The sequence below is a fragment of the Chionomys nivalis genome, chromosome 20, assembly GCF_950005125.1.
Source record: "Chionomys nivalis chromosome 20, mChiNiv1.1, whole genome shotgun sequence".
In the NCBI taxonomy this organism is placed as follows: Eukaryota; Metazoa; Chordata; class Mammalia; order Rodentia; family Cricetidae; genus Chionomys; species Chionomys nivalis.
In genome coordinates, this window is record NC_080105.1 from 58,093,495 (window position 1) to 58,108,855 (window position 15,361).

At 46.1% G+C, this 15,361-nt stretch overlaps 1 protein-coding gene across 1 annotated transcript; it reads left to right on the top strand.

The window, feature by feature from the left end:
- Positions 1-1,002: 1,002 nt before the first annotated feature.
- Lig4 (DNA ligase 4) lies at positions 1,003-7,478 on the top strand. The gene is made up of 2 exons (XM_057753085.1): positions 1,003-1,052; positions 3,519-7,478. The coding sequence occupies exon 2, from the start codon at positions 3,548-3,550 to the stop codon at positions 6,281-6,283; it is 2,736 nt and encodes a 911-aa protein (XP_057609068.1). The 5' UTR covers positions 1,003-1,052; positions 3,519-3,547; the 3' UTR covers positions 6,284-7,478.
- The last annotated feature ends 7,883 nt before the right edge of the window (positions 7,479-15,361 follow it).

The following is a 15,361-nucleotide window of genomic DNA, read 5'->3' on the forward strand; positions in this document are numbered from 1 at the left end:
ACCGCCAGGGCTTTGAGTCGATTTCCAGTTTTCCTCGTCGTGCCGAGTTCTGCATGTGTCTGACGTCGGAGCTCAGGAAGTTGAATCAGGCAAAAGAGCTGTCTCCCCGGACCAGCAAGTGGGGCCTCCTACCTGTGGCTTTACATCCCCGGGAACAGGCTGGAGATCAGGGCGAACTAAACAGAAAATAACTGACCACAAGGAACCTTAGGACCTATCCCACTTTGGACTAGCCCTGAACTGTTGTTGTGTCTAATTCGGTTTCTGCACTTAGACCACCCGTAACCCTCTAGCGTTTCACCCGTGCAGCAAAGCTTCACTTTCAAAGGCAATGATCCCAGGCGTTCTCACCTTTTGCCCGTAATTTCTAAATTCTGATTGGAGGAACAGATTAGGTCACAGCCACATTTCCAGTGGAAGGCAAGAGTTCCTTGGATGTAGGGCACTGAGTCTATATTCCCGTCTATTTTGAGAATCTAGTAGTTATTGAGTAAAGTGGGAGTTCAACAAAACTATCGGCTAACTTTATTTCCAGTCACCGACCACATTTAGGAAGCCTGTGGTCCGTGAAGATATGTTTCTGTGCTATAAACTATGAATATCAGTTGTGTGTCATTTCTGCAAAGTGAAAACGCTACAAAGAGAACCTGAGATAATTTTGCAAGTCTTTTTCCGCAGCCCTGGACGCTTTGGGAGGGAGGATGCTCTCGTCCCCTAGAAGGCTGCAAACTGAGCATGTCCCGGCAGCAACCCCCTTGCTCAAGTTCGGCTCAACGTCGACACCCAGCGGCGTGGAAAGGAACTTGTTCGGCTACAGCCCGAGGCCGGGGAGGGTCTGCTGCGCAGGCTCTCTGAGTTGCCGCGCCCGCCGGCCTGTTCATTACTGCGTCTGCGCACCCCACTCGCCCGCGGCCTAAAGCAGTGACATGCGCTCTGCCCCAACTGCGCCTGCGCGTCAAGCAGCTGGCGGAAACGCAGAACCGGCTTGCGGGGAGAGCCGCTTCCGGTCGGAGCGAAGCTCGGCGTACTGAGGGGACGCTGCGAGGCTGGAGGTATGGCTGGCTGGGAGAGAGTGGGCGTGCGAGGTCCTGGTGAGGCTGGCATCCTTCCTGCACTTGGCAGCCACCTTGGGATGGCATCCTGTTCGTTCTAATTGCTTACATCCCTTCTGACAGTGGCGGTGATCCTCTCCTCTGCACACAACTCCCCCGTCCCGCCCCGCCCCAGCCGCCCAGGTTGCTTAGGGTAGCAGACGTTGAAGTAACAAGTGTCAGTCTTTCTGAAGCCCGGCAGCGGCTTGACTGCACATTTAAGAGCTTGTGGTAGTCGACTTTATCGAGTGTTGGAAAGCGTAAGAGTGCGTTTGAACTTCAGCGCCTGAAGCCTATCTACAACGATCATAATTTTTTTTATTGCAAATGGAAAGCATTATCTCAAACCTCAGGATGCAAAAAAAAAAAAAAGTAAAATAAAATTGGAGATCGGATAAAAGCAGAGATTCAGATATATAACTTCCCTTGCAGTTGTATTGAGCAAAAGTTTTGTGTTCTTAGAGCAATTTGCAACCTGTTATCTGCGAGTATAGTTATTTTAAGATGCGCATGTATTCACCGTTTCCTGCAGCACACCGTGAGTATAAATTCACCTGAATCGCTTGCTCCGGTTTGTTGAGGAAACGTTTGAGACGACATGCATTCTACAGATAGACCTATAGACAATGTGCCTATACTTGAGCATTCGGACCGTATTTCTTAATATGCTTCGTTTTACGTGCGTTGTGCAGAAGTTAGACTTAGAATGGCGTCTGGGATTGTGCACCATCGTGTTCCCCTTTGATAGAAGCAGGTGGTGCAGTCAGTTATGCGAGCCAGCTGCAGCAGGGGATGCAGTCAACAAAAATGCAGTTAGAAACGTCAGGAGCTACAGCCCCAGGTGGGCTTCTCTTGATCTCACCTACTGGATAACTGGGTTTTCTCTGTGAAACATAAGACTGAGAAGGGAGGGTTGTTGTTTTCCCCCATGGGCCACAAGTACTAGCTGTGAATTATTGCCGGTGTGGGCAGAACCAAACTGGCAGCCGGTTGTGCTGGTGTCGGTGTTTAACCAGCCCAGTCCCCGCCCCGTGTGCTTTCCCACAAATCGCTTGTAAGCATTTAGTAATTAGTTTTGCAAGCAAATCTGCATTATACTCATGAGTAGCACAAATTAGCACTTGGTGCAAGGCTTTTCTTTGTGGGGGGTGGGAACTTTCATAATCACCACTGCTCACCCAGATGCTCTTGTCTGAAGTCACGTGATGAGGCATGATTGTGATTCCTGGAACATACCTTTTGCTTGAAATCACTTTTAGAAAACTTGCTAGACTGTTATGCAATATAAATCGTGTTAGAGCCAGGCGGTGCTGGCACACGCCTTTAATCCAGCACTTGGGAGGTAGAGGCAGGCGGATCTCTGTAAGTTTGAGGCCAGCCTGGTCTACAAAGCTAGTTCCAGGACAGGCCCCAAGGTAAAACTAAAAAAGTATGTTAAAGTGACTTACATAGATCCCTAGAGAACTTTCGGGGATATTTAAAATGTCAGACAAATTCCATACGTGTGTAACCATGTTAGGAATCATTCTAGACCCTACTCAGTTACTTCCTTGATTTTAGATGTCTTTGGTGAAAGGGCGGTGATTGTTAGGGTTTTAATTTTCTTTTTGGTTAAGCATTCAGTGTGTTAGCATCTTTCTCTCGTTGTACCCTTTATTCCTTATAGAACATATGCTATCACAAAGCAGAATTGTATTGGCCATAGCATACTGTCTGGCTTGTATGTCATCACCAAACATTTGAGAAATAGCAAGCACAAAGATAGAATCAAAAAGATCTATATTAATGAATTGATATTTGTGTAACTGTGATAGAAACAGGTAAAAATGAGGCTGTTATGGGGACAGGACTTCAGCTGGTTTTGAGTGGCAGAGGATCTGTCTTAGCCGTCAGTGAAGGAATGAAGATGGATGCAGACATTGGTTTGCTTTGTCAGCAATGATGTGGATTTCAGAATGCCTGAGAAATCAGGTTCCGGTTCAATGTCAAGTGATTCCTTAAAAACATTGGCAGCAAGTCGTTTGTTTTGAGTGCTGTATGATTGTCCAAGAAAGACGAAGCATAACACACTTTCCTCAGAGACTGGGATTTTAAGTTTACCTCATCTCGCTCGACTTTTCATTATTAGAAAGAGTATTTTTGTGTTCTGTGCTAAATACTTAGGCGATAGAATGCCAGTGATGTTAACATGTAAGATAAATGGGGCTCAGTTACAGGACTTGAAGCTGTTGAGACCGGATGGGGAATGCCGGTCAGGGAAGCAAGAAACGCCACTGCATGTGGGTTCCTCATTTACTTCATTGACCTACTTTCCTTGAGTCAACTATGAATAGTTATTGGGATCCAAATGGCCCCTCTAAGCTCATTGTTTTAGATAGTTATAGACTGCAACTGCCACTTAAAGTTACTCTCTCTTTGCTTTATCAGTTCAAATCAGAGGACTTGCTGCCCCTTCTATGGCTACCTCACAGTCTTCACAAACTGTTGCAGCTCATGTCCCCTTTGCAGATTTATGTTCCACATTGGAGCGGATACATAAAAGTAAAGACCGTGCAGAGAAGATCAGGCACTTCAAGGAATTTTTAGATTCTTGGAGGAAATTTCACGATGCCCTTCATAAGAACAAGAAGGACGTTCCGGACTCCTTTTACCCAGCCATGAGACTTATTCTCCCTCAGTTAGAGAGAGAGAGGATGGCATATGGTATCAAAGAAACCATGCTTGCCAAGCTTTACATCGAATTACTGAACTTACCAAGGGAAGGCAAGGATGCCCTGAAGCTCCTGAATTATCGAACACCGAGTGGCACTCGCATGGATGCTGGGGACTTTGCGATGATTGCGTACTTCGTGTTGAAGCCGCGGTGCTTACAGAAAGGAAGCTTAACCATACAGCAGGTGAATGAACTCTTGGACTTAGTCGCCAGCAACAATTCTGGCAAAAGAAAAGACCTAGTAAAGAAGAGCCTTCTCCAGTTGATATCGCAGAGTTCAGCCCTGGAGCAAAAGTGGCTGATCCGCATGATCATTAAAGACTTAAAGCTGGGCGTCAGTCAGCAAACGATACTGAACGTTTTTCATAACGACGCAGTTGAGTTGCACAACGTCACCACGGATCTGCAGAAGGTCTGCCAGCAACTCCATGACCCCTCCGTAGGGCTCAGTGATATCTCTATCAGCCTCTTTTCTGCCTTTAAGCCAATGCTAGCCGCGGTAGCCGATGTGGAGCGCGTGGAAAAGGACATGAAACAGCAGAGTTTCTACATCGAGACCAAGCTGGACGGCGAGCGCATGCAGATGCACAAAGACGGGGAGGTGTATCAGTACTTCTCCAGGAACGGCTATAACTATACCGATCAGTTTGGCGCATCCCCCCAGGAAGGCTCCCTCACCCCCTTCATCCACGACGCCTTCCGGACAGATGTGCAGGACTGCATCCTTGACGGCGAGATGATGGCCTACAACCCGACCACGCAGACGTTCATGCAGAAGGGGGTCAAGTTTGACATCAAAAGGATGGTGGAGGATTCCGAACTGCAGACGTGTTACTGTGTCTTCGACGTGTTGATGGTTAATAATAAGAAGCTAGGGCGTGAGACCCTGAGGAAGAGATATGAGATCCTTAGTAATACTTTGACACCCATCCAGGGTCGAATAGAGATCGTTCAGAAAAAGCTAGCTCACACGAAGAATGAGGTGGTGGACGCCTTAAATGAAGCCATTGATAACAGAGAGGAGGGCATCATGGTTAAACACCCTCTGTCAATTTACAAACCGGACAAGAGAGGTGAAGGGTGGTTGAAAATTAAACCAGAATATGTCACTGGGTTAATGGATGAATTAGACCTCTTAATTGTGGGGGGCTACTGGGGTAAAGGTTCTCGAGGCGGCATGATGTCTCACTTTTTGTGTGCGGTGGCAGAGGCACCGCCTCATGGTGAAAAGCCCTCTGTGTTCCATACTCTGTGCCGTGTTGGGTCAGGATACACCATGAAGGAGCTCTATGATCTTGGCCTGAAATTGGCCAAACATTGGAAGCCTTACCATAAGAAATCTCCACCGAGTAGCATTTTATGCGGCACAGAGAAGCCGGAAGTGTACATCGAGCCTCATCACTCCGTGATTGTCCAGATCAAGGCGGCAGAGATCGTCCCCAGTGACATGTACAAGACTGGGACCACGCTGCGCTTCCCACGCATCGAGAAGATCAGAGATGACAAGGAGTGGCATGAGTGTATGACCCTGGGTGCCCTGGAAGAGCTGAGGGGGAGAGCATCCGGGAAGCTTGCTACAAAGCACCTTCACGTGGGCGACGATGACGAACCTAGAGAAAAGAGGCGGAAACCCGTCTCCAAAATGAAGAAAACCATCGGAATTATCGAACACTTGAAAGCACCTAACCTCTCTAACGTAAGCAAGGTTTCTAACGTATTTGAGGACGTTGAGTTTTGTGTCATGACTGGGATGGAGGGTTATCCCAAGCCTGACCTGGAGAACAGAATTGCGGAACTTGGTGGCTGCGTCGTGCAGAATCCAGGCCCAGAAACGTACTGTGTGATCGCAGGGTGCAGAAACATCAGAGTGAGGAACATTATCTCCTCCGATGAACACGATGTCGTCAAGCCCGAGTGGCTGCTGGAGTGTTTTAAAACAAAAATGTGTGTGCCATGGCAGCCTCGCTTCATGGTTCACATGTGCCCGTCAACAAAGCAGCACTTTGCCCGCGAATATGATTGCTATGGAGACAGCTATTTTGTTGATACAGATTTGGATCAACTGAAAGAAGTGTTTTCAGGAATTAAACCCAGGGAGCAGCAGACTCCTGAAGAAATGGCCCCCGTGATCGCCGACCTAGAATACCGCTATTCCTGGGATCGCTCTCCTCTCAGTATGTTTCGGCACTGTACCGTGTATCTGGACTTGTATGCTGTTGTCAACGACTTGAGCTCCAAAATCGAAGCAACGAGATTAGGTATGACAGCGCTCGAGCTGCGGTTTCATGGAGCCAGGGTAGTGTCCTGCTTATCTAAAGGAGTGTCTCATGTGATCGTTGGGGAAGATCCGAGCCGACTTGCAGACTTCAAAGCTTTCAGAAGGACTCTTAAGAAAAAGTTTAAAATCCTGCAAGAACGTTGGGTGACCGATTCAGTAGACAAGTGCGAGCTTCAGGATGAAAGTCAGTATTTGCTCTAGAGCTAGCTCTCCAGGGAGAGCGTGGGCTGCATCTATATTTGCTCTAGAGATAACTCTCCAGGGAGAGCGTGGGTTGCATCTGTATTTGCTCTAGAGCTAGCTCTCCAGGAAGAGCGTGGGCTGTGTCAGTATTTGCTCTAGAGCTAGCTCTCTAGGGAGAGCATTGGCTGCGTCAGCATTTGCTCTAGAGCTAGCTCTCCCCGTGGGCTGCATCAGAATTTGCTCTAGAGCTAGCTCTCCAGGGAGAGCATTGGCTGTGTCAGGCAACAGCGGCACTCACGGTGAAACAGCTAGCGATGTTCATTTTATCTCTTAAATACTTCAAAAGCATTCGTTACCCGACGACAGTAATTTTTAGGTAGAAAAGATGAAAGAAAAGGGCCACTGCTAAAAACAAAGTTTCTAACTTGGCTGGTAACCATGATGCACAATGGCAGTTTCAAGAGGCGCTTGTGCGGCATCCATGCAGAGGCTAGAATTTGATTCGATATTAGTAAAGTATATTTGGGAGCTTTTAGAACCATCACAGCTTTAGCTTTCTAAACAGAATTTTCCAGAGTTAAAAATTGTAATTGTTTTTAGCTAGTAAAAGAATTATTAAAAAAATCAGAGTTACTACAGTTAGACTTATAAAAGTAAATGTTTTTATTCAAGAGCTCAAATGCCTCCTGGAAGCATGAACTATTTTAATAAACAGTTTTTTATAGTTATGGTCAAATGAATTAACAAGATTTTTTTGATAATGTGAGGGAAGTTAAAAGAATCACCTAAACACCGGACATGAAAGTTAATTGACTTGATTACAAAATAAAAACCTTTTCAGTTTTAAGTTATCTTAGATTTAATCTTTCTGAAGTGGGACATGTTTCATAGAGAAATGCTTTTTATGAATGTACACTCCAGCATTAACAGAGTTCACAGAGCTTATCTCCTGTTGGTGACCCTCTGAGGAGCTGCCCATACAGAGAGCAAGCTGTGATGTCAATAGAGAAAGCTTTGACTTTTAGAGATGACTTTTATAGTTAATTGAAGTCACAATCTTGTGTATTATATCTGTACCCAGAAATGTACTTCCATGGCAGCCCTGAAATGGAGAAGTGTGCGACCTGAGGCAATGGGTATTAGTTATCTGAAGCAATTAGACTTCTTTTTGAAGCAATCGAATAAATGTTTGTGGTTTTTGTAATTTAAATAAAATTATTAAATATTTAATACCAAAATACTTAATGTTCATTTATTTTAAAGTAATTCGTCATAGTTCTTTTATTCAGACTTTATAGTTTTATACTTTGTGTCTTTGTGAGGTGGGTGTCAGGTGATCTTGCACTTACAGTTATGTGACTGTAAGCTGCCAAGTATTGAAATTATAGACGCGAGCCATGGCTCTGTCTGTATACTTTCAGACTAGCTTCGTCCTGTTCCTTCTGGAATCATTGGGTTTCACATACCAAATGAACTTTGACAATTTAATAGTGTACTTCTTCGTGTTTATAGAGGCATATTCCAAAGGGCAAGTATAGTTGAAGGTTTATAATTTCCTACCAAAGGTAACGTTTGTTTATGGTGTCCATGGTAAGGGAGCCATGAAGCCACTGTTCAGGTAGCAATGCTGAAACTTACTACACTTATTTATTTCCTTAGTAAGTTGTGAGAATATTTGCAGGCCATAAAAGTTGCCTCACCGCTTCACTGCAGGACACACTGCCCTGGACACACCACATGGACCTTCTTAACCTGGGCCAGCGTTGAGTTAGCTCCTCACATTCCGTCCGCCTTTCCTTATCCCATCAAGCCATGCGGTGGATCTGTTACGAGGTTGGCGTGCTTGTGTGATAGCTCTAAGCTTGGTTGTCAGTTTGACTGCCTCTGGAAGCAACTAAAACACAGGCTGCTGGGCACTCCTGTGAGGGGTGTGAAGGGTTTTCAAAACAGACTCCCCCTGAGTGTGGGTGACACCTAGTGGCAGTCAGATGAAAGGACATGGAAGGTGGAGACAGCTCTTCCCTCACTGGCTTCATCTAGCCCTTGCCTGTGTTGGAACCTGCTTCTTCAGGATCCTCAAGGAGGCTGAAGACCAGCATTCCAGTAATCCTCCAGGTTCCCAGGGCCAAACAGGAACTGCTGTGACATCCAGCTTTAGGGACCAAATGGCTTCCAGATTTGCAGCCTCCTGTACGAGGTGGCTATCGTTTGTCGACCTGAAAAATGTCCTGTACTTCAATCCAGTAAATCTCTTTTCAATACGTGGGGTTTTTCTCATCTGTTTTGTTCCTTGGAGAACCCTAACTGGTGCCCTGAGTCCTAGAGCTGGCTCTGAGTCACTCTAACTGTGCCCTGAGTCCTAGAGCTAGCTCCCTGTCACACTAACTGGTCCCCTGAGTCCTAGAACTGGCTCCAGTCACACTTTTTTGTCAGTGACTTGCAGAGTGTTGAAAAACCCTTAGTGAAATGCTTTCTTTGGTTCCTCTTGACCAAGTCTCAGTGTTTGCTGCTTGGTTGCTCCCAGCCAGGCCTACTCTGATTTTATTGACTCAGGGTACTCTGTACCCTGACTTTTAAGTATCACAACAGCTCCAGTTTGTCATACAACCCCTCAGTGTGAAGTCTGACAGGCCTCCTGTGATGCTCATAGATAGCCAACTTGACAGGATCTAGAATCATCTTGAGGCACACTTCTAGGAAACACTGTTGGGGGCTGTGTAGATTAGCCTAGCTTCTGGGCATGCCTGTGAGAGATTTCCTTGATTCGTTAATTAGAAGTCAGAAGATCCACCCTAGATATGGCAGCCCCTGCTATGAGGGGCTCTGAGGGAAAAGTGCTTGCTCTGTGCTTTCTTTCCTTCGCTTCTTGGTAAAATACTTGATGGCTGCTACCCACTGCCACCACCACCACCACCTCCTCCTCCACCACCGCCACCACCACCTCCTCCACCACCGCCACCACCACCTCCTCCTCCATCTTTCCCGACACCAGAACCTGCTTTCTCATCCTTCCAAGGCAGCATGAGGACCAGTGGCTCTGTGAGCACTCCTGGCCTCCTGTGCCATCCTGAGGCCTCGGAGACCCCACGTCTCGATAGCAGTTACCTGGTCTTCAGTCTTGGAGAATAAAGAACCATTGGTGGGCTCCCCAGACCATACCAGATAAGTCAACCCCATAAATCCTCTTCACCGTATTCGTCCTTCAGTTCTGCTGCTCTAGAGGTCACTGGCTGATAGACTCTTCAAACTTACTGTTCCTTTTAAAAGAAAAGATAAATATCTAAAAGTTAACAAACCTCTACTGCCTTGTTTGAGCAGCCGCCAAAGGCAACCTTGCATATGGTACGACTCCAGATGATACGAAGACAGCCCTAGCTCCCAAGACGCCGCCTGCACAAGCTTTCTCCTTTGTATTGTTGTAGGGACACCAAACAGGACTGAATACCCCACTATCCGCCTCCTGCTCTCAATATAAATTAAAAGGTGAGTTCTGCTGTGTCTAACGCAGGCGCTGGTCTGCATGAACGGTGAGATGGGGCACAACAGAGCACTGTTGTATCCTCAGTATCCCTGTTCTCTGCCCCGTGTCGCCAGAACACATAAGGTACATAGGATACCTCTACTCCACAGGGCCTAAGACAGATGTTACCTATGGTGTCCTTGTCTCCACTTACATGAATTTATTCATTCAAAAAGTTTCTTCAGTGTGGGAAACCCTGATTTGAAGTCAGTTTAAGTTCTTGTCACCAGAGAAATTTAGCGGCATGGCCTTTATTATATCACTCGTCAGAGGGAATCAGCCAAACACCTATCCAGACAATGCATTCAGAGCCATGCACGAATGCCGGCCTTGGTCCTAACAGCTGCCAGACTCAAGATTCCCTGGACAGGACAGTGTGTTTCAGTCTTACCTGTCTCTGTCAATCAGTACAAATGAGATCACAGCATAGGCAATTGCTAGTTTCGCTTACCATCAAATGCCTGACGAGAGAGGTGGAGACGACATGTAGATTTTAATCAAATTCACCTTCCCAAATGCTGCGAGAATGGGATGTTCCGGTGTTCATGGTCTCCCCAGGCAGCGCCGCTCTTGGAAAGGAAATTCCCTATAAAAAGAAGCATATGCTATGATATTTACCAGTGATTTCTGTCATAGTGAAAAAACCAGGAGGCTCCCCGATGTCATAAAGTAGATCACGTCTTGAGGTGCAGGATACCCACCCTGATGCCCGTGAGGAGTGTAAGTTCAGGACGATCCGAATGGACCACCGCCTCCCTTCAAGGCTCAGGGTGTGCTCCAGTCTCTCAGTGTGAGGTCTCTTTTCCATTCACGAGCTTCTAGCTTGCTTATGCTCTCATTTATACAGGAAAAAACAGCAGACACATGTGCGTTAATACTTAATCCCCTGCCTGTGTTGACAGAGTGGGACCAGGATTACCGACACCAGGGGGTGTCCATTCCTGGTTCCCCTTTCTCCACACACCCCAATCTAATTGTTCCCTTCCCTGAGCTCTTCCTGTGTCCGGGGCCTGAGTCGTGATTTGATATTTAATGTTCCTCTGTTTTAACTAAACAATCTCAATGGTTCTGTCAGGGAATGTTAGCCTCCTGCTTACCTGTGTATGACCCCTCTTCCTCAGCTATGATTTATACTTTTTTTTTTTTAATAAATTCTTGCTGTTGAACTGTTGGGGTGTTTAGGAAGGAAAATCTGTATCTCTGGGTGCTCGATCTGAGGGTTGAGAAGTCTAGGGCCATTTCCCATTGTGCTCTTTGCCTCTTGCTTGTGGCTCAAAACGTGAGCTCTCTCAACCATCCTTGTTACTATGTCTTCACCCTGCCTTGACCCCACCATTGTGGATTGTAGCATTCTGGAACCACAAGCCTGGTTAGCTCTTCCTTTCGGAAGTGGCCTTGGTCAAGGTGTTTAATCCAGCAAGAGGAAAGTGACTAAGACAGCTACCACGTGACTATAAGATACCAACACTATGGGAGACTAGGTGCCATTGCTGAAAAACATAAAACTGCCTATTTTCTGTAAATCTAAAACAAATATAAAGACTGTAATGATTTTCTTTCCAAAGTCTACTCAATGACCATAACTGATATGAAGTGCAATCAAGACTTCAGTGTGTGGGAGTCCGAGACCTCATCCTATCTTTTAAGCACCTTTGCCTAGCTCTGGGGTTGGGGCTGCTGAAGCACCTTAGTTCAGTCCTTAGCAGATGTTGTGACACAAGAAACGTCCCCACAACTTGTGTGTTTGAATACCGAGTCCTAGTTGGTGCTGCTGTTTGGGGGAGGTTGTAGAAACTTTGGGATGGGTGGTCCTAGCTGGCAGTAATGGACGGAACATAAAGAAGCCGTCTGTGTCGAGAGTATGTGAAACTAGAGATGGACCCTCACAGGCAAAGGAGGGTCAAAGGTGATCTGGACATGGCTTCCCGATCCCCCAAGATGGAAGGAGCTGTGGCCTCAGACCCTGCTACCATGACGCAGCCATCCCAGCTTCCATACCTCCTTATCAGGATGGACTCCATCCTCTGAAACCTTAGCCAAGCAAACCTGCCATTAAGTGGCTTCCGGCTGGTATTTTGTTTCAGTAATTAGAAAAGTAGCTCAATCAACCACTTGGCACACTGCACAGGAAATCACATTCATTCGGGACTCCTCTTGGTTGTGAACCAGTCACACACTTTACAAAGCACGGATCGTGGCTTCACTCTGCAGAAACCCAGCAAGGCTGTAGGTCTTACACCTGCTGCTGTAGGCCTCACTGGCCTCTGCACATCCTCCGAGGTGCTGGCACCTCTGCCCTTTGGTGGCTTCCAGTTCCACACCTCTCATCCTCTCCCATTTCCTTCTACATACAAGCGATCTGTCTTCCCTCGCCTCTTAGCTTGTTTGATCCTCATTTGCAACCCACGCCTTCCTTGTTGATGGTTCTTGATGATAATGTAAACTTTCCATGTTTCCCTTTATCCCTGGTCTTTGGGCCATCACGGATTTATCGGCATCTGATTCTGGAGTAGGCCAGAGATAGGAGAGGTGTCATTTGCTGATGCTGTAATACTTTGACATTCTAGCTAAACCTTAAGAGGAAATATAAAAATATAAAATAACCATAAAATAAAACATAAAAGGTGTAAGATAGGACCTCAGAGTTTTGATTTGCATTTCTCTGATGACTAAGGATGTTGAGCATTTCCTTAAGTGTCTTTCAGCCATTTTAGATTCCTCTGTTGAGAGTTCTCTGTTTAGGTCTGTACTCCATTTTTAAAATTGGGTTATTTGTTCTTTTGATGACCAATTTCTTGAGTTCTTTGTATATTTTGGAGATTAGACCTTTGTCTGATGTGAGGTTGGTGAAGGTCTTTTCCCATTCTGTAGGCTGTTGAAAAACTATCCTTAGGAAGAGATGTAGATTGGGTTTCTGGAAATGATGCTTTTTTTTTTTTAACAAATAGTAAGTTACTGTACCTTTAAGATTAAATCAGTGACCACCCGACCCTAGTAACTCAAAGGCACAGGTTACCTTCGTCTTTAATGTTCTAGAGTGGGCATCGTGACCTGTGGCCTAGTCTCAGCACCCTAGGAGCTGGGTAGAAAGGAGGATGCATACAGCTGCCACGGTGTAATTAGGCCCTGGTGGTTCACCAGAGCAGGACACATTTGAGGGACAGAGTAGGTGTGGGTTTTTCACGATAAATGTGGGCAGGAAGTCTTCACATTATTGCTGTTTATTTTTTTTTTCTTCTGCACTATATGGTCTGTGGTTAAATCTCGAGAGAGCGTTGTCAGCACTCAGCCCCCTCTTCCTTGTTCAGGATTAATAAACTTTGTTGGAATAACTTTAGTTGTTGCATAGACAGACTGTTTTGAACCACAAATATGCCACAAGAGGAAAGTGTGCGTTCCAGCTTGGACATGTGCCATGCATGCGTTGAAATCACAGGCTAATTAGACAAGTAAAATCTATAAATCAATTTCACCAGTTCTTTGGAAACATACCTTTTAATATTGGGGTAAATAGAATACATATTCAATGCAAATATTGGTTATGACAATTATTAAACCAGTTTTGTTTCGGTGCTGAATGACGACGTGGAGACCAGTGAAATGGGATTTATCAGCACCAAAGAGAAACTCCTCACTCCTCGGGCAAGGCAGTGAGTTGCTTCCCCAAGCGCCCAGCCTCCGGGGGGCGGCTCTCCTCACAGTGTGCCGCTGCTTCCCCCTTGTGGTGAAGCATTAGCTGTCTCCTTGTGTTTGCTTCCCCCTTGCGGTGAAGAATTAGCTGTCTCCTTGTGTTTGTGCTGGTTTTACTTTTCTTTCCCAACACTTCAGCAGCGGCAATCCTCTTGGATAGTTCTGGAAATGGTGCAGTCTCTTGCACGGACTCTGGTGGGGGCTAATTCCCGTGGGCAGGCGGGTCTCTGCCAAAACTATGAGAAGGGAGCCTGCATCAAATCACTCCCCGTGAGAAGGGGATGCACAGACCATCTCAGGATGCCATGTAACAGATGTGAACCCCGATGGGGGGCAAACCTCCCCACTCTGGCTGTCTTGATGAGAACAGTGTTCTCTCTGCTACCTCCAGGTTTGCTGTCTTCTTGTGATTCATTTGGGGGACCGAAGCCTAGGCATACCATCTAAGCTGCCTTTAATCCACATGCCTCTTTCCTTCTGGCATCACGTTCCCTTACAGACTTGCTTATAGTTGAAAGTGGAATGTAGCTCTTCTCTGGTCTTCAGTGGAAACACATCGCACATCTGCCGAGCACTGCCATGTGGAGACACCAAGCTCTGCTGTGCTGTTATTGACAGAATTTTGAAATAGGTGCCACCACTGTGTCTCAGGAAATCTGAGGCCTGGGGAAGTCATGTCTAGAAAAGCCTGGGGATGCTGAGATGCACACACTGATCTCCCCAGTTCTGTTGGTCCCTGGTCTCAGCCAACTCAGTGAGCTTGCAGTAGGGGGAGAGTAGAGGCCTGGGAGGGGTGCTGGGAATGAGAAGTCAGTGCTAGAGGCAGAACAGACAGCTTGTGCTTGGCCTCTGCTCCATCTTGAGTTTACCTTAAAGATTGGCTGTGAAGAAATAAGAACCCGCTGTATGGGTGGAACTTTTGCTAACATGACTCTCTTCCTTTCTCTTTGTAGAGAGTAGGAATCTCAGCAGGTGACCTCTTCCCCAAAGCACTGCAAGGCCTTACTTACCCAGAAGCCATTATTTTACAACCAAAGAGAAACAGGGTCTGCTCTCCTGAGCAAGCTCCACACTGTTCCTCCCTGTGTGCTGGGCCAGTCATGCTCACTGACATCACCTGGGATCTCAGTAAAATCAAGAGTACAGACGAGGCTGACAGTAACGAGTAACCCTGGTCTAGATGAGATGGCTCAGACCACAGAGACCTAGGATTTCAAACCTTCTCCTAAGAAGTACTTAAATGGCACCTCTCCATGAACTCTCACTTGGCTCCTCAGCCTTATGTACTGTCAGTACACTAAGTGTACTGATGGGCTCAGGGGAAGCCGGTTTCACCTGGCAGGAGAATGGCAGAGGAGACGGCGCTTTCGGGAAGCTGAGGTGTTTTGGAGAAGGCCACATTCCTGTTACAGATGCTTAGCCAGATCCTAAAAAGAGGTCAGAAAGAATTTTGGAATCAGCGGCGTGTAAGGCAGTGTTTGTAATGTCAACTCTGGGTGTGATCCTAGAGAGAGTTTGAAATGGAAACATTTAGACATTTTAGGGGTTAAAAAGAGGAGGAAAGTGCAGCAAAGAAAACAACATGTTTATATATAAATTGAATTTCAGAAAGTAATTTTTCCCAGCTTTATGACAGTTAACATCATGGCTAGAAGTTGACCACAGGTAATGCTATTTTTCTTTTATTCATGTCTCCAATTTTCATATAGAAGTTGACAGGACAATGCACTTCACTCTAATATTGTACTATTATAGTAGAATGTATTCTGTATATTGACCTATTTCTATGTTGTTATTTATTAGGCTTATTCTCTATTCCTTTATGAAGACACAAACTTGATGGGGTCACACAAAAAGCATTTCTTGTCTACAGTCTGCTTGCAAAA